The sequence below is a fragment of the Labeo rohita genome, chromosome 12 (genome assembly GCF_022985175.1).
Source record: "Labeo rohita strain BAU-BD-2019 chromosome 12, IGBB_LRoh.1.0, whole genome shotgun sequence".
Lineage (NCBI taxonomy): Eukaryota > Metazoa > Chordata > Actinopteri > Cypriniformes > Cyprinidae > Labeo > Labeo rohita.
In genome coordinates, this window is record NC_066880.1 from 8800279 (window position 1) to 8822412 (window position 22134).

Consider the following 22134-nt stretch of genomic DNA (forward strand, 5'->3'; position numbering starts at 1 on the left):
CAAATAGGTCTATAATTACTCTTTGAGTGTGTGTGTATATATACATATGTATGTGTATATATATGCCCTGACACCAAAAACTTAGAAAACCCCTGTTTTACACCAAGATGAGGAGGAACGACTGAATAAGAAAGGCAATGTTGATGAAGAAGGAAGCCTTAGTCGGGCCCACTGAAGCTGGTAGGATAGTTGATTTCACCAATTTTTGTAGTGAACTTTTCACCTGGATAAATATAAATTAATATTAAGAGAGCTTATATTAGCAATGTACGATAATTGGAGCAAGGGCCAAATAGTGGAAATGGTTTGAGGCGGAAAACACACACAAACAGGCACAGGAGGAGGAGAACATTTGTGGGCTAGCGCAGACTAGATAGGGTGATAGATTAAGCACTGTGCCACCCTCTGAAGCAGGTATCATCATTCAGAGTGGCAGCCATTCGGTGAGCACTATAGGACTACCTGCTGAGGATCCTGCAGTAATACAGCTGCTCCACATAATCATAGTCTACACTACAATGCTAAAACAGGCAAAGAAAAGAATAAAATATATCAGGAATAGCAGAGTTTGCCAGACAAAATGGAACGTCCTAAGAATTACGTACTACGTTTAACAAACACCAAAACGGTACAGATTTGGCGTAACGCAAATGCATAAGGAAAAAATGTATGAGAGGAGAAAGATGGAGCTCTCTTCCTCTCAATCTCGTAGCGAAGCTGTGAAACAGATGCTAGCAGAAGCATTAACAAAAGAGCGGAGCTTCTGACCGCGAGCCCCCCGCGCTTGGCAAGTCCTAGAGGTAATAATGGTTAGCAACCTGAAAAATGTTCTTATCTGAAAAAAGCCCCAGACAGTAATAAATGAAATAATTGTACTAAACACATTAATCCATGTCGGCGGCCCCAGGGGGAGGGTCTGTGAGTGTTAGAGGTAGTGAATGGCACTAACCTGCCAACAAAAAGAGTCTCTCTCTCTCTCGTTCGCTCTCCCTCTCCTTCTCGACCCTCTGCAAACAGTGTATTTTTTTGCCCTGCCTTTCGGGAGGCAGGGGTCGTTATTAATCTTGCTGGCTTGCTTAGCTTCAGGCATCACAGCAGGGCAGCATCTGGGAGCGTGTGTGCGCGAGTGTGTGTGTGATGAGAGTGTCTGAGCCAGGATATGGATAATGCATGGGCAAAGACTGTGTATGTGTTTATGTGCGTGTGTGCACTAGTCTGACTCAGAATGAGGCAGACCAAGCATCTTAAGTCATGTGTATCTCTTAACGGATGTAAATTACACCGGTGTGCATGCATTCTCATCAGCGTTATGCTGTGCAAGTCACAGGATCGTGCATGTGAGTGAAAAAGAATACAGTTTAGGACATTTGACTATGATGAATCGTAAAACCGTCCCTTATTGCATGCATACTTGCTTAGGACAGTGGGGGTGTAGATTCAAATGAATGCATTGTGACAGAGATATAATCAAGTGTTCTGCGTCTGCAGCAAGGTCCATTTCCACTGGGCGGACCGTGATGTAAACCCAGTGGACACTGGTAGGAAAAGAACATGATCTCCACGGCAACCATCACAGGAAACATCGCCGTGCACTGTGGACCTTAGGCCGTGCATCCAACCAGCAATGTAAGTGTATTATTGTGGATACTATGGACAGGCATGTAAGGGGAAAACTAAGGCCTTGTTAAAAATGTAACAATAGTAAATACAGGTGTAAACAAGTTATCCACTTTAACCACATGAAAATACACGTATGCACATGGAATTTTTAGTGTAAATTTGTTCTGTGTGTTAGTTAAAGACCATCCTAATGCCACAGTTTGCCAGCTGCTTTTAAAGCATCCAATTGAAAAACAAAAATGGAAAAGGTCATTCAAATATATCCATGTATGTTGAAATTTTTTAACTGTACATTAATAGTAGATTTGTTTTTGACGGCTACTCAAATGTGAAATTACATTTTTTTTGTTTGTTGCTTTTCTTCTTCAAAAAAAAAGAAATTATCATAAGAACTTCGTACTTACAGTGTCATGCACCAGCCGAGCAACTGCCATTGAGATGCATGGGAATATTAGTTGATGGCTTTTTAAGGTATTGTATGGCCTAAATTAGATGCATTTACACTTGCCTGATTTTTCTCAAATGCATCTTATAGGGCATTTACACTGGTTGTCAAATCGGTAAAAACGCATTAAGTAACGATGTGTAAGTACCCCCTAACACTTATGCACTTTTCTGCTTCTGATCAAGCTACTTTATATGGCTAATGTGTAATTGCAGGCGCACGTCTGTTTGATGCATTCTATAACGTCCCATCTAATTTGTATGTTGCCAACAAAATATAACCTGTAACTGGCCGAGAATGAACGGGAGAAACACAGAGAGAGAGAATCTGACTCCAGTAATTCCTTGCAGCACAAGCAGGATGAAATGCAACACCCCGGGCTACACGTATGGTGTTTCCAGACAGGCAAAAGCGGAAAATATAGAGTTAAATATCATATCTAATAATCATGTTTTAAAGGAAATCATATTAAGGTTGTTAAGAGGTGCGGCACCAAATGTCAGAACCGTGTTAGTTTCACGGGCTCTCTGATAGATGCGAAGCGACGAGCCGAAGGCGCTAGCGCTGACTCCCAACTCGCGCAGGGGTATTTCCGCAGACGGAGAACTAGAGAGGGAGAAAAGTGTGAGGCCAATCACGTGGCGGGGGAGGGGCTTCGCGAAGTGGTCTCAGCCAATGGCAGCTCCGCAACGGTAGCGTGGCCCACGTGGGCCGGGAATCTTGTACTTATCAACGAACATGCATTGAATCCGCTCTAGCCAATCATCTGGTTCCGAAGTGTTAATCTCAATACGGATTGGCTGGCAGTTTCATACAGTTCTTTATTCATCTCCGTTGTTAACTCATTCCTGCCACACGTTTTTTTTTTTTTTTGCTGTGACTGCCTCATGAAGCATTTCTCATCCAAGTCCCTTTTTGGGAAGCATTTTCTTGTCAGCAAAATAAATGGCCCGAAGTTTAGGTGCAAATTGTATATAAAACATCCATCCTCTTTTTATAATCTGCATCCATTAGGCCATAAACCATTAGCTTGATTACATTAGGATGAAATTTACATGGGCCCTGTTGATACGGATGTGTCAATTAGCCCACGCAGAAAATGAAATGTTCTTAAATAAACTGTCTGATTGAATAGACGGATGTGAGATCTAAAAATACCTCACTACTGAGGGGGAAGCATAGGTCTATTCTAGGTTGTAATAATAAGGCAACAGACCAAATTGTTGAGGGCAATATTTAGCGCCAAGCCTCCCTAGCGCTTTGACTATAAATTCAACAGAGTCGTGGGAAAATGACCGCTGATTATAAAAGCGTCCGAATTCATGTAGTAGCCTACGCTGATGACTTTTAAAGGTGCGTTCAGTCAGTTTGAGTTTACTTTTAGCATGGCAACCAAAAATTAAACAACATTTAACTTAATGGAGCACTTTAGGATTTTATACTGACACCTATTGGCCTGGATGCATGAAGTCATGACACTTCATCTTCTTTACTTTTGTTGTGCACTAGATTAATTCTTTATCTAAACACACAATACTATTAGTTGTAGTAGGCGTAATCTGCTCAACTGCATGACACAATATGGCGGCGCCCGTGAGGAAGCTAGATGACTGACATGACTAAAGTCTTCTCATATGGGTGTACATCATTTTAATGGTTTTTCTTTATATGTAAAACTTAGTCAAGTGCTGTTAAGATGTATAAACCACTTGACTCTGGTTTCGCGCCTCTCTTTGACTGGAAGGTCCCATTTGCAGAGGGGGGCTATAAAACAAAGATTAAAAATAGTCAAGTGAGTATAATCCCATCATGCTCACAGTCACAGAGGCACCAAGTCTGACAAACCGAGCATTAATCTCTTATTTTCTTAAGAAGCGACTCTGGGGCCCTGCAAGTCAACGTGCAAAGCAATAGTGACACCTAGAGATCAGCTGAAGGACTGCGTTTGATGGAAGGTGCTCTTTCCCGTTTACCCCTTATGAATTATGCAGCAGACATACAATTTAGCTGCTCCCGTGGTGGACGGGGAGGTCACCCACAGTCGCATGGCTACCTCAGCTGTGCGCTAAAGTTCTGGTGGCATCTTCAGCCATCAACCCTTTGCTGATCTGGTCTGGATTCCTCCATCTTTGTTTAGATGCCTAATGCTGAAATAGAATATGTTAAATTTACATGCATTCATTTAGCACGCATTTTATCCAAAGTGGATTATAAAACAAATGCAAGTAGATACAACACAAAATTAAAAATCACTCTACACTAGTGTAGATAATCAGAAACATAAATAGTACAAGCAAGCATTTAATTCAAGGGAGGAATTAATTCCTACCTCATTTCAATTGAGTGCTAGTGTAGATAAAAGAAGGAACAAAATACCTCAGCCACATTTTAACTGAAACCTGGTATTGTTGTTCTGATGACAGGATAAAACAAGGTTACAGAACCAAAGGACGCAGAATTCAGAGTTGAGCAGATGAGGGTGGGAAAAAATTGAGCATGGGGTAAGGAAAGGGTGAGATGGAGGAGAGAAGAAGGGGAAGAGAAGATCACAGGTTGAGGGGAGTGCGGGAGACGGGATAAAAATGAAAGGGATGATGAAGAGCCCGGGTAGAGTGAGAGACAGAGGAAAAAGGAGAGCAAGAAAGAAGGGTTTTACGTATATTGGTGGTACTGAGGATGGCAGGGTTGCTCCCGACAGAGCAGGGGAATAGCAGCATTGCGGTTAATAGGGTAGAAAAAGCTGGGGGGCTGTTAACTCTGAAATGTTCATTTTTAAACTCAAGCTTTTTTCTCCCACCCCCTCCCCTCCTTTCTCTCTCTCCCTCTCTCTCTCCCTGACAATCGTGCTCCCTCCCCAGGCTGCGTAGTAATGATAGCTATTTGACTGCCATCAGAGGAGCTGGGTAATGGTCTCTAAAGAACCATTTCAGACTCAACCTGGCAGCGCTGGCCTCCCAAAAACATCTGCTTGCCTATCAAGAGGTACCACCGCACCAGACACACTACACACACGTAAGCACACTCATGCACACACTCATGCGTGGACACGCACAATACTGTGCTGCATGGAGTCATGCCTGACTTAGGTAATGGACCACGGGAATACACTTGTGAGCTGAATACCAACAAAAATAAAAGAGGTGGTAATAGTGTTGTCGTGGTTAGAGTAGATGTTTTGAATGGGGACCGGGGGCTGAAATAACACTGTCAGACAAATCTTGTAGTAATTAAATGTAAAGATGACACTGAGGGGCTCAAACAATTACTTCAGGGTATTAGTAACCAGACAGTTTATGTGATGTGTAGTTTATCTTCCTGTTCATATTGTTTGGATGGTTCTCTATTGCAGTGTGACTTCCTAACATGCAAACTAGACTGCATTTTGTCCCTGTTTAATATTTTGCGGTTAAGGTTATAGGCTTCCTAATGGACCCCGGAGGGGAAAAAAACAATATTTCCAGGTCAGATCAGGTGTACTGTACAACAGTGGTTCTCAACTCCAGTCCTCAGGGCCCACTGCTCTGCACATTTTGTATGTTTCTGAATCTGACACACTCAGTTCAGTTCATGGATCTTTCTCCTAACGAGCTGATGATCTGAATCAGGTGCGTTAAATGAGGGAGACATACAAAACGTGCAGAGCAATGAGCGTTGAGAACCACTGCTGTACAAAACCTTATAATGCTAAACTTTGCTCACATCACTGGTAATTTCTCCTCCTCTGCCTCCCTCTGGTGGCACACTCTAGTACTTTCCCTTCATTCAGAAAGTTTTCTGTGGTAAGTACTGTGAAACATGCTTTCCATATTAGGCATAATATCAACTGTTTATTTTTATTTTTCTTCCACAGAAATCAAAGTTCTGGAGACCTCCTATCTCTTCCACCATAATTCATACATTCATTCAGACGTGTGGAAAAAGATATGGTCAGTGATGTAATGGGAGCTTCTGCGTCACTGTATTTGCAGTCAGGAGAATTAACCTGGCTCACAGGTCATGATAGCTTTTCTCTTTGAAAGTGCAAAGCTCCAAACTGTCAATCAGGCTGTTTAGGGGATTGCTTGCTATTGACAAGCTCTCAGCCCATTGAAGAAAGCCTAAGTGAAGGGTGATTCCATTAAGACGACAGGGTTAAAGATGCTTCCCACCATTACTCATTACTTTTTCTATGTGTGTGTGTAATAATTCAGCTTTTATTTTGAACCTAATGGGACATTATTTTTGACTGTTTTGAGACTTCTCAAAGGCATCATACACTGATTTACAAGCACTCCACTGACAGCACGTCAGTTGTACTGCGGTACTGTGTTCTGCTTGACTGGATTTTGCAGTTAAATCCTTAGCTACTTACTGTAACACTGCAAACATAATGAAGGCAATTTTCATCTACTTTGTTTTATTATGTCAAGTGTAAATATAAATTTAAGGGTCATAGTGCATGCCTAAGGTTAACATCTCTGCTTAGAGGATCTTGAACAAATGTAAACAAAGGATAGATTTGCCAAAGCCAATAACGGTTAATGAACGTCTTATTGTTCCTGTGTTTAGAAAAGTGTGTGTGTGTGTGTGTGTGTGTGCGGTTCAGGCTTACCCGTCCCACACACGGTCAGTCCCCGACAGATGGAAGGTTCTGTGTCCAAGACGCGCCCAAGGAGAGGAGGAGGGGTTTGGGGCTGCTGTGGATTAGATTGGTCTAATAAAAGAGTTGGATCATTGAAAGGCAGATTAGGGGCCTGTTGAGGAGACTGTTTTTCGAACAAACATGCTTGGGATTTGAATTGGATTGACAATATGTGTAGAATTACGCAAACATGAGGCAACACAGCCAGCGAAATGCTAAGCAAACAACTTATGCGACTGGAAATGAGCTTGAGAGATGTGTTCAGTCACAGTAAATTGGTCTTCAATGGCTACATGTCAGGCATCTTTGAATAAGCATCTGTTAGTTACCTCCAAGTACACTCACACACCCATGCGCACATTGCCGTAATAAAGATGACCCACCGAGCTCGGAATCAGAGAAGTCATGTAACTGTATCCTGAGTGTACACTGGAAAGCCGATCCCCCTCTCAGGCCACTACCACGGGTGCTGGGGGAGGGCTCTGGTTACCCAGCTTTGTGTCAAAGCGCCATCAGCAAAGAGTTTGAGACTGGGGAGGAGGACAAAAGCGGGAGCACTATAGAACGGGTGGATTACTGGGCCTCCATAAAGGGTCTCTAGTGTAAGAATACGTCCAATATAGCGAGACAGGAGAAAGGACGTAGAAAAAGAAAGATAAGGGGATAGGACAACAGGTGAAAGGGAGGTGTTGAAGTACACCTGAAAAGCTGCACTGTACTTCAGGTGGCGTTTGTTGACATGGCACAAGCTGGCCTGGCAAATAGTGGGCACCTTGCACACTGAAATGCTGCTATTTCTCAAGGTCTCGGAGGACGATTTGTCTGTTTAAGGGACGTTCTAAGGATGTAACTCAAGTAAAATGACTTAGAAGAGGACAAGGAGGTGAAATGTCAAACTGAAGGATTGAGACGAGTAAAGAAGAAGTAAAACAGTGCGACTTGGTCTTGAGCATCTCTTTAAGAGATCAGCAGTCCCACAATCCCAAAGGCAGCCACTGGAGAGGACAGAAAATCGCAGGTAAATTGAGAAGGAAGGGGAATGAGACAGAGGAAGCGAGTGAAAGGGGCACAGAGGAAAAGGAACCGTTGGGATCAGGGTGACGTCAGTGCCTCTCTGGATTGAGGTGTTGAGTCCTCCTGATTATAATCTGATCTGATTAGGAAACACAGGGAAAAAAAATCTCCAGAGCCTCTGCAAGCTCTCCGGGGAGCCAGACGCCGTTTCTACCGAGCGGAGAGGCCAAGGACCAAGAACAAAACCAAAAGAGGAACTACTAAAGAAAGTTAAGGCCTGTATCTGAAAAGAGTCCGCTACACCAAGACGACTTTACTCTTCTCCAAAAGGAAGCAAATCAATCAGGACAAGTAGGTGAGCTAACATTGAAAGATTTTCAATACTCTTTGGCTTCCATCTGGGTTGTAAGCCAGGATGCCCTCCAATGGTAGTAAAGCCCTCAAGCTACAATTCGGGCTTATTAATTATGAGAATCGCTACCTAACGGCGGAGGCCTTCGGCTTTAAGTTGAACGCTTCAGCTCCGAGTCTAAAGAAGAAGCAGATCTGGACTCTGGAGCAGGATGAGCAGGATGGTCAGGTAGTGTACCTGCGCAGTCACCTGGGGCGCTACCTGGCTTCCGACAAAGATGGCAAGGTAAGCTGCGAGGCTGAAACCAAAGAGAATGACTGCCGCTTCCTAATTGTGGCACAGTCAGACGGGCGCTGGGCCCTACAGTCCGAACCATATCTGCGCTTCTTCGGAGGTTCAGAGGACTACCTATCCTGCTTTGCGCAGACCATTGGTGAGGCAGAATTGTGGGCCATGCACCTGGCCTTGCACCCACAGGCAAATCTGCTCAGCGTGGCCCGCAAACGCTACGCCCATCTAGCGTCTCCAGAGGGAGAGATTGCTGTGGACAGCAACATCCCCTGGGGTGTGGATGCTCTTCTAACTCTTGTGTACATGGACGGCAAATATTGTCTTAAGACCAGCGACAGCCGCTTTCTGAGCAATGATGGAAAACTGTCCTCGGAAAATGGCCGTGGGACAGGCTACACTTTGGAACTGAAATCAGGCAAGTTGGCCTTCAAGGACTGTGAGGGGAAGTACTTGACCCCCATGGGGCCCACTGGAACTTTGCGCTCTGGACGCTGCTCCAAACCTGGCAAAGATGAGCTGTTTGATCTTGAGGAAAGCCATCCGCAAGTGGTGTTTCAGGCCGCCAACAACAGATTTGTTTCAATCAGACAAGGTAAGTGGTGCTAGTTAAGTTTCTTTTGAAGTTCCCCTACAGGAGAACCACGTGCTTCAGCGACTAACCTAATTTTTTGCTGTAGAATTGGGTTAATGCAATCTTTAAATTTAAGTTCTGACTTTATTTACTCACCTGTCATTTCCAAATCTATATGTGACTCTGGACCATAAAACCAGTGTTAAGTAGCAATAGCCAAAAACACATTGTATGGGTCAAAATTATTGATTTTTCTTTTATGCCAAAAATCATTAGGATATTGAGTAAAGATCATGTTCCATGAAGATATTTTGTAAATTTCCTACCGTAGATATATCAAAACTTAATTTTTGATTAGTAATATGCATTTTTTGTTTTTTGCACCCTCAGATTTTCAAATGACAGATTTTCAAGTAGTTGTATCTCAGCCAGATATTGTCCTATCCTAACAAACCATACATCAATGGAAAGCTTATTTATGCATAAATCTCAGTTTCAAAATGACCCTTATGAGTGCTTTTGTGGGCCAGGGTCACTTATGACTTTTACATTCCACAGAAGAAAGCAAGTCTTAAAGGTTTGCAACATCATGAGAGTGAGTAAATGATGGCAGAATTTTCATTTTTTCTTCTTCTTCAAAGATTCAAGGGAACTTAAATAAGGTTTGTCCCTATCTCTTAGCACTCCTGTAGTGTCTTGCGTAACACATGTGAGTCCTCATTTCATCTACTAAGTACCTCTAATACCTGTCGGGTAACCAGATATAGAATCTAGAGTATGGAGTTCAATCATGTAAATGTCAATCGCAATGAAAGATTCGAAAAATGTAATTTTTTGCAACTGAATAATATGCTAAACAATATGATTTTAGTAGTCCGAGCGTAATTTACACAGTTGTGCTATCACAACCCATTAGTAGTGTTTTTATATGCAAGCACACCAATGCATGAAAATAACTTGCATGCAAAATTGCAGCTGCACTGCAAACTATGCACACATAGTCAAATCTATGGAAACTAGCCTGCAGAGCAGGTGAACACTGAGTCACGCCCATGAGAGTGACCTCACAGAAATAATATACGGCAGCTGTCTTTTCAGCTGAGTAGGCCAATATTAATCTGCCAGACATGGCCGATTTTTATTCGCTGGCCATGTGCTCTGCTAACAAACACGCTGCATAATTGTAGTTTCCTGTCTTGACTGAGCAACTAAGTTCTATAATGTAAATCTTGCATGCTGTAACATTATCCATTATCTCCAGTGCAGAGCTCTGGGTAAGCATTTTGAGCCACCTGCAATAGATAAATTACTGGAGAAACTGAATGGCTTTGAATATCCACCATAAGAAGCTGGGTCAGTAACAGATCCTGTCCTCTCCAGTACACTCATCCATCTCTCTCTCTCTTGGTCTTACGCTCGTTCTCATTTTCACAGATGTATGTGCATTTGCACATATTTTTTTTCACAGAGTGATACAGTTTTAATCAGTACTTTTATATGACAAAATAAGAAGATGCGTTCTGATATAGTTACATGCACATGTGCACATGCATGCACACACTAGGCAAGGTGTGATAAATAATTGAGTGGACAGGGGCATTTCAATGATGGTGGAGTCTGCTTTCAGAAACACAAGCCTTCCGCGCATTTCTTTATCTGGGGACCATGCAATGCACTGGGCTACAATGGGGACGCAAATCAGAGAGTCCTCCGGGAGCAGTTGGGTTTTGGCCCGACAGGCGAAAAAAACCAATAGGGGAAAAGAGACAATGGATAGTGTGAAAGTATACAGCAGAAAAGAGAACAAGACGGGCAGGAGGAAGAAAGATCAGGCACAAAATCACAATGAATAGAGACATAATGCATTATGGGTGTGGACAGGTACACGGTATGGCTTTTTTTGTCATTGTCACTCTTAAAAGATCATAAATCAATGACTTTAACAGCGGTTCCCTGAGGAGGACATGATGTTGTATTGTCTGTTTAGTTTACCCATGGGATATAGCCATTTAATGGTGTTCGAAAAGTTAGTTTGTGGTAGAAAAGCATGCGTACCAGGAACCAATAAATAGGTTGCAGGGCAGCTATTATACAAATCCTCCAATAAATTGTAGGGTCTTCAGCTGAAGCCATAGTCACAAGCTCTGGATTGTAATCAAAATTAAGATGTGAGATGTTTGAGTCACACGTTACGACTCTTACTGAGCTCTGCATGGTGTGTTTCTCCTGCTTCGAGTGGTTCAGTGTCGATTCAAACATAAAGTATCAACATATTTCCAAAAAAAATCTAGGCATTTCATTATGGGTGAAAAAAGACAGAGAAAATGACACAGGCCAGATGGAACATTTGTTCTTAATGAACGAGAAGCATCTCTCCCCATCTATTGCACATTCATTCTGTGCAAAAGCAATTAGGTAAAGTAATTTTGCTAATGGATGAAGCAGTTCATTTCTTTTAGAGAGTCTCTACATGATGAAGGGAACCAGAGATGACTTTAGACAGGACTGCCAATCAGCTCTGCAGGTCTGACGTTCATTAAGCCCCAGGCCTCTCGCCCTGGGACGCAACGCAAACTCGCAGATGATCTTTTAATCAATAATGAACAGTGACATTGCATTGAAGTTTTTCAGAAATATCGCTAGATATGATGTTTGTTCGTTTGCATTTGTTGTGGTGTACTTTTTTTGCAACAGCTATGGCGCATGTTGTGTGGCACACATACTTGAATCGGAAAGATGGCACGCACTCAGATGGGTGGATCTGTTACCATGTTCTTCATCACCTCCACAGTGTTCCCTGGAGCATTCTAATCCGGCCCGGAAGGTGAAAAGGAGATGAGTACAAAGGAAGAGATATTGAGAAAGAGAGATAGAAAGAAAGACAGAAAGAAAGAAAGAAAGAAAGAAAGAAAGAAAGAAAGAAGCAAATAAAATGAGAGACAGTAGATTACGGCATCACCTTACCATTAAAAATTAATCTCAGAGTGTCTTGGTACATTTGGAGATCACAGCTTTAGGTTTGGGCCACATATGTCTAAGTAGACATATTCACCCACAATGGGGTCCAAAAGTCTGGGACCATGGAAATGCTTATATTTAGCATTTTTATAATTTAATAAAATATTTTCATGGTAAATTTCAATGTCGACATGAAACTCTATGTAAAAATTGAATAAAAAAATTAAAACAGGTTTTAGGAAATTAAAATGAGTTTCTGCTTTGGTGGCAGCAGCACTCCAGATTTTATTTTATTTTATTTTATTTTAATTATTTATTTTTTATTTTATTTTATTTTTCAATATAGCCCAACTTTTGAACTCCACTCCACGCATGTTAAAACAAAATCTATTCATACTGTAGTGGAAATGCTTATATTTTGCAATTTTATAATTTAATACAATATTTTCATGATTCTAATATCAACATGAAATTGAATGTAAAAGTTGAATTGAAAAATCAAAATGAGTTTTAGTCGTAATCTCTTTAGTCGTAAATTTTCTTTTAGTTTGTCCCATTTCTGCTTTGGTGACGGCAGCACTCGAGCTATGTGCTCTCCGGATGTTTATTTTATTTTATTTTATTTTATTTTCGATATAGCCCCAGACTTTTGAACCCCACTGTATACATGCATGTTAAACCAAAACCTGTGCATTCTCCCATAGTATAAATGCTTATATTTAGCATTTTTATAATTTAATGCAATATTTCCATGACAAATTTGAATATCAACATGAAATTGAATATGAAAGTTGAATTGGAAAATTCTAATGAGTTTTATAATCTCTTTAGTTTTTCAATATAGCCCCAGACTTTTAAACTCCACTGTACACATGCATGTTAAACCAAAACCTATGCATGTAGCGTTCTCCCGTATATCTTTTGTGATCTCTGATAGGTGTTTGACCTGGTACGCATGCAGCGATCTACTTGCCCCAGTTTTGAGACGGCCCTCTCGCTGTCTCTGTCTCTGGGTACTGTTACCATTCTCCAGAAATGGGTTGGTAAATTGAGAGGGAGCATTCTGTGATGGGAGTGAGGTCATTCGCAGGAGTTCAGGATTGAGCTCAGTAATCACAATGCCGTGGATGAGGAATGATCAACAGAGGAGATAGAGTGTCCTGCCCCAGCTGGCCTCTCTTCTTCTATCTTTGGTGCAAAACTAAAGCAGAGTCAGACGTGAAATTGGAAAATAAAGTGTAACGGGCCGCAGAAATGAAAACCGCTGCAGCGGAGTGATGTCTGATTTGAGAAAGAGAAACATCTAAAGCTGTTTCTTTTTCGTTATCCCTGATTTTGTCTTGATTAGAAACTAGACTTTGTTTTTGGCAACTTTGGCTGGTGGTTGCGCTCTGGTTCCAACAAAAACAATGCACTGACACTGTGTTGTCTTAAGCCAGCATATCACTTAAAACCATTAGGAATCAGATTATAGAACCCATTCCAAAGTAAGACCAGGTAGTGTCTATTGATAGGCCGAGATGATTTGTAAAAATAGACCATGCGGTGTGAGAGAAAACGACAGGCGGAGAGAGAAACACAAGCACACAGCCTATATAGCTAAAAAAGCATTCCATGGTGGAGTGATCGATGGCAGCAGATTCTGCTGATAGGCCTGGTTTCTTTCCCAGCATGTCTCAGGCACCCTGCGGAGTCTCGTCGAAACAATAGTATTACTTCAGCCTCCCGACTGGTTTTCCTCGGAGCTGGAGGATTGTACATACGCTACTCCAAAAAGCTGCTTACTGGGCCCTACGGTGCAGCTTTGTGTCTCTTTGCATGCTGAGATTTAGGAGAGGTTACAGCATTAGAAGGGGAGGGGCAGGAAGGATGACAGGGTGGAGGGAGAAGGGGGTAAGGTGCAGGATCTGGCCTGTTAAAGGCTTAAGAAAATGATCAAGGGATATTTTCGGATACATCCACTTTGAGCCTTAGCCACGACAATCTGTTTGACGCATCTTTGCTTGATCATGCAGTTCAATCGTTTAGTCGCCCTACCAGACAAAAGTTTAAACGCACTTGACTAATGTTTGTTTATGTTTCTTCTTGTCCTCAAAAGCTTTTGAAGATATCATAAAGTTGGTTGCTTCTTTTAAGAAGCGCAAATATACACTAACAGTCAAAAGTTTTTGAACAGGGCGATTTGTTTTTTTTTTTAAAGAAGTCTCTTCTGCTCACCAAGCCTGCATTTATATTTGTACTATATATTTGTACTATTTAAAATAACTGCTTTCTGTTTGAATATATTTTAAATTGTAATTTATTCCTTTGATCAAAGCTACATTTTCAGCATCATTACTCCAGTCTTCAGTGTCACATCATCCTTCAGAAATCATTCTAATATGCTGATTTGCTGTTAATAAAATAATAGAATAATAGAAATTATATAATAAATTATAGAAAGTAATACTTTTATTTAGCAAGGATGCTTTAAATTAATCAAAAGTGATGATAAAGACATTTATTATGTTACAAAAGATTTCTGTTTCAGATAAATGCTGTTCTTCTGAACTTTCTGTTCATCAAAGAAACCTGAAAAAAGTCTACTCAGCTGTTTTCAACATCATAATAATAATAATAAAATCGGAACATTAGAATGATTTCTGAAGGATCATGTGACTGGAGTAATGATGCTAAAAATTCAGCATTGAAATCACAGAAATAAATTACATTTTTAAAATATATTCAAATAGAAAACAGTTATTTTAAATAGTAAAAATATTTCAAAATTGTACTGTTTTTGCTGTACTTTGAATCAAATAAATGCAGGCTTGGTGAGCAGAAGAGACTTCGTTAAAAAACATTAAAAATCTTAATGTTTAAAATCTTTTGACTGGTAGTGTACAATAGTTTTATGATACTTCATTTTTATATTTTTGAATATGCTATTTCATTTTAAATTACTTGCACTACCAAAACAAATTTTAAATAAATGTTTAATACTTTTAAATAATAAAGATTTATAAATGTTTTAAAAATAAGTCTCGTATTCTCACCAGGGCTGCATTTATTTGATCAAAAATGCAGTTTAAAAAGTAATATTTTGAAATTAAACTAGAATATTAAGTCGTACCACATATATTATATTATATTTATTAAATAATATATTATATTGGTTCCTAATGTTAATGCTTTAAACAATTTTTCCTACTTAATAATTTTGTAAGATCTGTGACACATTTTTCTGGATTCTTTGATAAATAGAACTTCAAAGTAACAGCATTTATTTAAAAAAAAGAAATCTTTTGTAAAATTATAAATGTTTTACTGTCACTTTTGATCAATTAAATGTATCCTTGGTGAACAAAAGTATTAATTTCTTCTTCATTTTTTTTTTCACTCTTACCTCAAACTTTTGAATGGTAGTGTATCACAATTTCCACAAAAATATTAAACAAAAGCTGTTTTTTTTTTTTTTGTTTGTTTTGTTTTTTTGACACTGCGGACTGTTGTAATGTTGCTGAAAATTCATCTTTGCATCACAGGAGTAAATTTCATTTTAAAATATATTCAGATAGAAAACAGTTAATTTAAATTGCAATAATATATGAGAATAGTACTGTTTTTTACTGTATTATTTTTTCTTTCAAAAACATAAAATCTTTTATTGGTAGTTTGAATGCTAGTGTACATACATGTATGGTTAATAATGTTTAATAATAATTTTAATAAATAGCTAATAACGTTTGAAAACTCGACCTTAAAACTATTAAACAGACTCATAACCTAAACTAAAATTTTGAATTGATTGACCATACTTTTGCCACTTAAAAGAAAACAAGCACTCTCATATATAACTTGGTCTCTTTGTGTCTTTTTTTTAAGATGTTTTTTTGAACACAGCTATGCCTTAAATTCTAGTCTAATGAATGCCATGACAAAGTCCAGGGACTAATTGGCATAGAAACCCAGCGGGGTGCAATGAGGCCTCTGACCCTGCCAAGGTCATGGTTTCCATGCCAAGGTTTTATCGGTGCAGTGAGAAAGATACAATGACGAGTGGGTTTGCCCTACTGCACTGAATAGTAATCTAGACGCATACAGAAATGTTGTTTGCCAGTAAGAATATATGAATGTACTTCTGGTACATAGACTAAAATACACACACATAATAGAAACACACAAAGTCTACATCTGTTACACAACCCAATAGCATGATCAAGATTAATGGCTTGGATATAAAAAAATGTTTCAGACCTCAGCCAGTGGTCTTGTTGTGTAAATGTTAATGTTACAAATAATACACTGATTTAGAATGAATCTGTCATCGTGACTGAATGAGTAAACCTTCTCGTTTCAAAACATCAGTGATCTTGCATTGAAATAAAGGATGTTTATAGACTGTGGAGTGACATGTTTGGGCTCCATTAACTATAGATGTGAGTCTTAAATAAACACGGTCCGCTGCAGACGTAGGACTCAGAGTCAGGTTGATGCCTGTCGTGCGTGGCAGTGAAGTTAATCATGCTTGTGCTTTGTCTCCCTTCAGGATTCCAAACTAGGGGAAAGTTCAGGACAAACACATGCTATCTTGTTTAAGCGGATACATTTGAAACGTCCCCAGAAAAGCTTGTTACATATTGTTCTAATAGTCAGCGTCAAACGGTGTGATTGTATTGGGGCATAACAATGAGAGTAACTTTTCTGTGTTTGAATATTTTATTTAAGAAAGATTCAGAAGGTGGGTTACTGTTTCATAATCTGATGCTGTTTTGAACTTTTTATTCATCAAAGAGTGCTAAAAATGGTTTTGAACATTGAAAAATATACATATATACTACCAGTCAAAGGTTTTTGAACAGTAAGATTTTTTTTTGTTTTTAAAGAAGTCTCTTCTGCTCACCAAGCCTGCATTTATTTGATCCAAAGCACAGCAAAAACAGTGCAAATGTGATATATTTTTTACTATTTAAAACTGTTTTCTATTTGAATGTATTTTAAAATGTAATTTATTCCTGTGATTTCAAAACTGAATTTTTAGCATCGTTACTCAATCACGATTCTTCAGAAATCATTCTAATTTTCTGATTTGCTGCACAAAAATATTTATTATTATTACTATTATGTTGAAAACAGCTAAATTGAATTTTTTCAGGTTTCTTTGATGAATAGAAAGTTCAGAAGAACAGCATTTATTTGAAATAGAAATCTTTTGTAACATTATAAATGTCTTTATCATCACTTTTGATCACTTTTGATCACTTTAAAGCATCCTTGCTAATTAAAAGTATTAATTTCTATAATTTCCCCCAAAAATAAATAAAAATAAAAATATGAAAATTATACTGACTCAAAGCTTTTGTATGGTATAGTGTATAATGTTACAAAAGCTTATTCAACTGTTTTAATTGATAATAACAATAATAAAAAAATATTCTTGATCAGCAAATCAGCATATTAGAATAATTAGAATGGCACTGAAGACTGGAGTATTGATGCTGAAAATGTAGCTTTGATCACAGGAATAAATTACACTTTAAAATATATTCAAATAGAAAGCAGTTATTTTAAATTGTAAAAATATTTCAAAATTTTACTGTTTTTGCTGTACTTTGAATCAAATACATGTAGGCTTGGTGAGCAGAAGAGACTACTTTAAACATTAAAAATCTCACTGTTCAAAAACTTTTGACTGGTATGGTAGAATATATATATATATATATATATAACAATTCTTTGTGGTCCTCAAATCTGATTGGCTGAGAAGTGTGCAATATTCTAGTGATAGCAAAACTGTTTCACCATTTGTATCACTCCATTTGTGGTATTTCTCACAGTGAGTGTCATGGCGGACGCCTAAATCCACTGTAAAATTTTATAAATAATACTGTTTTTGTGCCACGGAATGTACAGTAGTTTTAAAAGTTAGGCAAGAATGTATTTGTTTAGACTTCAAATATGCGGTTGGTTAATAAAGATAATGTCTATTTGAAAATTTGCTCCGATGTTGCATCAGCGGCCGTTCAACGCTTATGAACCCGCCGAGAGTAGCCTTACCTCAGCCAGTTCTTCAGGAATTTGCCTCTGATGTCTCTATAGTGGTTAAACAAGATATAATTCATTTTGGCTAAATCTAACAGGCAGTCTTTGGTCCCATTAATCTATTATTTGTTCCAGAGCAAATAGTTTTGGCTGAGGCGAAAATCTCATCACATTATATTTTATGTACATTCATTGCTGTATATCAGAGCACTGCCTTTGTACCTCCAACTAAATCAACTTTTATGATGGTTGTTGTTTGATCCTATAGCTTTTAAATTAAAAGCAACGAATAACAATTTCATCTTATGTCCTGTTTGCTTCTTAACAGGAGTGAGTGTCTCAGCCAATCAAGACGATGAGACCGACATGGAGACATTTCAAATGGAAATTGATAAAGACACAAGAAAGTGCAAATTCAGAACTAACGAAGGGAATTATTGGACGCTTGTCACTCATGGAGGCATCCAGTCAACAGCCACAGAAGCGTAAGATTTAGCTTTACTTTCAAACACTGTGTAATCTTTCTCTTTCAGTTTTATGAGATATGACATGAGGGCAAGCGACAATCCTATTATGTAACTATGAGTAAATGCATCCATAACACAGCAGTAAAAGAACAGAAATTGTAAAGCTATTTCATTTACTCCTGTTCTCTGTGGGTGTACATGTTTTATTAACACTTATACGTACAATCTCCCACTGCGTGTAGCGGTGCCAACACCATGTTTGACATAGTGTGGCTCGGTCGACGGGTGGCACTGCGAGCCAGCAATGGAAAATATGTATGCACTAAGAAAAATGGCCAGCTTGCTGCAGTCAGTGACTCTGTGGGTGAGTTCATACCACAAAACAAATCAAAACATCTAAATCAAATCAAATGTTATTTGTGAAACGTACAAGAATACAATATGTTCCCCTGTTTTTTCCTCCAGGTGAGGACGAACAGTTGATTCTGAAGCTGATCAATAGGCCCATTCTGATCCTGAGGGGAGAGAATGGTTATGTTTGTCACCACAAGAACTCAAATACACTGGACGCCAATCGTTCAGTCTATGACATATTTACACTGCAGTTCAGTGATGGCGCATACCACATTAAAGGTGAGTTTTAATCCGGCATTGTCAATCATTTTTATTCCGTATGTCATGTAATAAATCCTAAAGCACATTTCTGGAAAGCAATTAAGGACAAAAATAGCTTCTGGCAATAAGTTCTGTGAGTTGTAATCAGTTGTCAGAAATGTCAAAAAATGTAATTAATTTTTTTATATCATTTTTAGCTCTTTGGTGCTTTTGCATTGTGCTTATTAAAGGGATAGTTCACCCAAAAATGAAAATTCTGTCATTAATTACTCACCCTCACGTCGTTTCAAACCCGTAAGACCTTCATTCATTTTCAGAACACAAATTAAGATATTTTTGATGAAATCAAAGAGCTTTCAGGCCCTAGACAGCAACGCAACTGACACGTTCAAGGCACGAAAAGGTAGTAAGGACATTGTTAAAATAGTCAGGTCATTCTATAATTAGGGGTACATTTAGAATTTGACAATGTGAAGAAAAAAGTTTTCCTGTTTCCCAAAAACCCAAACATGACCTTACATAGCTGCTTTGAAACTATTTATATTGTATAAAGTGCTATATAAATAAAGGTGATCTGTAGGAATATGTGCATAAAATACCATCTATGTTTGCTACTGTCCACCATGTTACCTTTACTGGGTAACACAGTTGACAGGTAACTTAGTTGAGCATTTTGGGCCTATACTCAACATCAAAGCCTAGAACTACTGAGCATATGGTATGTTTAGAAATATATTTTCATAAACAAAACATAAGTTTTAGTTAAATTGTCTTGTTAAAATTCGCAGCAGTAATACTTGAGTAACACTGTTGACAGTCAATTAATCCACTCTTGACACAGGTTTGCTAGTTTAACCAATATTAGGGGAAGAGAGAGAACATAACTTCTAGTGTTTCATCCATGTGCTTCTAGAGGAAATATAATCATACTGTGCAAATTATGTGAGAATGGGACAAACCATTCCTTTTATAGGGGGGGGGTTCTAGTGGGTAACTTAGTTGATAATGATTTTTCAGACACAAACAAGTTATAACTTGTTATATCACAATAAACACTTGAAGAGTTCAGATGCAAAACCAGCTAAAAGCCATCTCAGTCAAAAATGAGAAAATGATACTGAATGAATGCTCCTGACACATAGTACACGTCCATCAAATACTTTTACTTCAAACTCACTAAATTCCAGCCTCAGCCCAATCAGAAGTGCCAGTACTTACATAAAAACTCATACAAAGTAGCCAGAAAGAAATGCTCATTTTAAAGAATTACGTCAGATGGATTTAGCTGGTTTTGCATCTGAACTCTTCACTTAGTATTTTTGAAGCGCACACCCAAATGTCTTGATAACCTAATCTAACTGAAGGCAAAACTATGAAATTAATTTATATTTGAGGTAATTTTCATGCTTAAAGGCAGAGTAGAATTGAATTGAATACTAGGGTTGTATGTGATATAAACATTATTTTTGAACAAAAGATACAGCTTTTTCAACATATAGTAGTGTGATTGGGAAAAATATAATTGTGTACTAGAAAATTAAGCATCAGGGCTTTATATTGATGAAAATATATTCAAAAAATACTTCACGGACATGAGATGTACCCACAATTACAGAATGGCCCAGTCCATGCAACATCAGTTGTTCAACTGTAATGGATCGTGGTACGCATATGAACGTGCGGTGAAGACGGACACAGAAGAGAAGAAATTGTTGAATAAAGTCATTACTTTTGTTTTCTTTACGACAAAAAGTATTCTCTTAGCTTTGTAAAATTATGGTTGAACCACTGATGTCACATGGACTATTTTATAGACGTCCTTACTGCCTTTCTGGGCCTGGGAACGTTTCAGTTGCATCGCTGTCTATGCAGGGTCAGAAACCTTTGGATTCTATTAAAAATATCTTAATTTGTGGTCTGATGATGAACGAAGGTCTTAGGGGTTTGGAACAACATGTTAGTTATATGTTATAAAGCTGACCCGTATTGTTTTTCCTACAGGTGCTGGTGGAAAATTCTGGTATGTTTCCAACAGTGGCTTGGTGTGTACTGATGGAGACACACCTGAAGATTTCTGCTTTGAGTTCTTAGAGCATGGACGGATAGCTATGAGGGGCAAAAACGGCAAATATCTGCGTGGAGACCAAGGAGGCAATCTGAAAGGAGATGGAGAGCATGCAGACAGCACTTCCCTCTGGGAATACTGACACCATGTGGACATTTAAGGAACTGTCACTCACCTGTGTTAAACTCTTGGATTTACAGATGCAAGTAACAAATTGGTACAATTAAGGTTTAATATGTGGATGTCTGCATTTGATGTAGAATCAGTATTCAGCATTACGCATGTATTATTTACCATTTCTGGTGTATAGACCTATACAAATTGAGCCTGTATTAAAAAAACAAACAAACATGACATTATCATATCAGCTCACTATTGCACACTGTTAGGAAAAATGTGTGAGGTGATAATTTTACATAAAACTTGCAAAGCATTCTATTATTGTGGCAAATCACTTCCAACATCTAAAATTATAATTAATTACTGCTGTTTTTGTTTATTACTTCTTTTTTTAACCCTAATGACCCATTATTGTCTTGTCTTTCATGCTCTTATTTATTATATTGTCAATGTTTGTCAGTTCCAGTGAAGCTTGTTTTATTCTCTGGGGTTACAGACTGTGTGTTTGTCATATGTGGACATACGTGGCATTTAAATATGTTTAGGCCTGGTAAATGAATTCTTTTTGTTGTTTCTTTAAGCTAACTAGCAACTGACAGGAACGCCAAGCAACCAAGAATAGAACTGGATACACAGTAATTACTCTGTCTCGCCGAACTGAAAGGTACCAGGATTAAATTCATTTTATTCCCTACTGTGATTTATTTACTTACTCCTTCTTAAGACCATCTGGAAAGGTTTTACAGTTATTACAATAAAATCCTGTCTCTTAATTCTGGAGGAATGAATCTCATTTACTGTAACCTGGGTTTAGGTAAAACAAATGGATTGTTCTGCTCTGAATTTAATTGGCTACCGAGACATCAGAATTGAGTCGAGGCAAGCTGTATTTGCTGTTGCTGTGTGCTTTATACAGTTCGCATTACTACCGACAGAGAGAACCCATTGTTTGTGGAGACTTGGTTCAGAAATAA

At 38.6% G+C, this 22134-nt stretch overlaps 1 protein-coding gene across 1 annotated transcript; it reads left to right on the forward strand.

Annotated features, from left to right (window-relative positions):
* Window positions 1-7161: 7161 nt before the first annotated feature.
* Window positions 7162-21908, forward strand: fscn2b (fascin actin-bundling protein 2b, retinal). Its single transcript, XM_051123707.1, has 5 exons — window positions 7162-8935; window positions 18222-18378; window positions 18603-18724; window positions 18826-18993; window positions 20977-21908. The coding sequence occupies exons 1-5, from the start codon at window positions 8116-8118 to the stop codon at window positions 21180-21182; spliced, it is 1473 nt and encodes a 490-aa protein (XP_050979664.1). The 5' UTR covers window positions 7162-8115; the 3' UTR covers window positions 21183-21908.
* The last annotated feature ends 226 nt before the right edge of the window (window positions 21909-22134 follow it).

Coding starts and splice junctions, on each gene's coding strand:
- fscn2b (XM_051123707.1), top strand. CDS start 8,116: ATGCCCTCCAATGGTAGTAAAGCCCTCAAGCTACAATTCGGGCTTATT. Junction 8,936..18,221: donor ATTTGTTTCAATCAGACAAG/GTAAGTGGTGCT, acceptor GCTTCTTAACAG/GAGTGAGTGTCTCAGCCAAT. Junction 18,725..18,825: donor TGCAGTCAGTGACTCTGTGG/GTGAGTTCATAC, acceptor TTTTTCCTCCAG/GTGAGGACGAACAGTTGATT.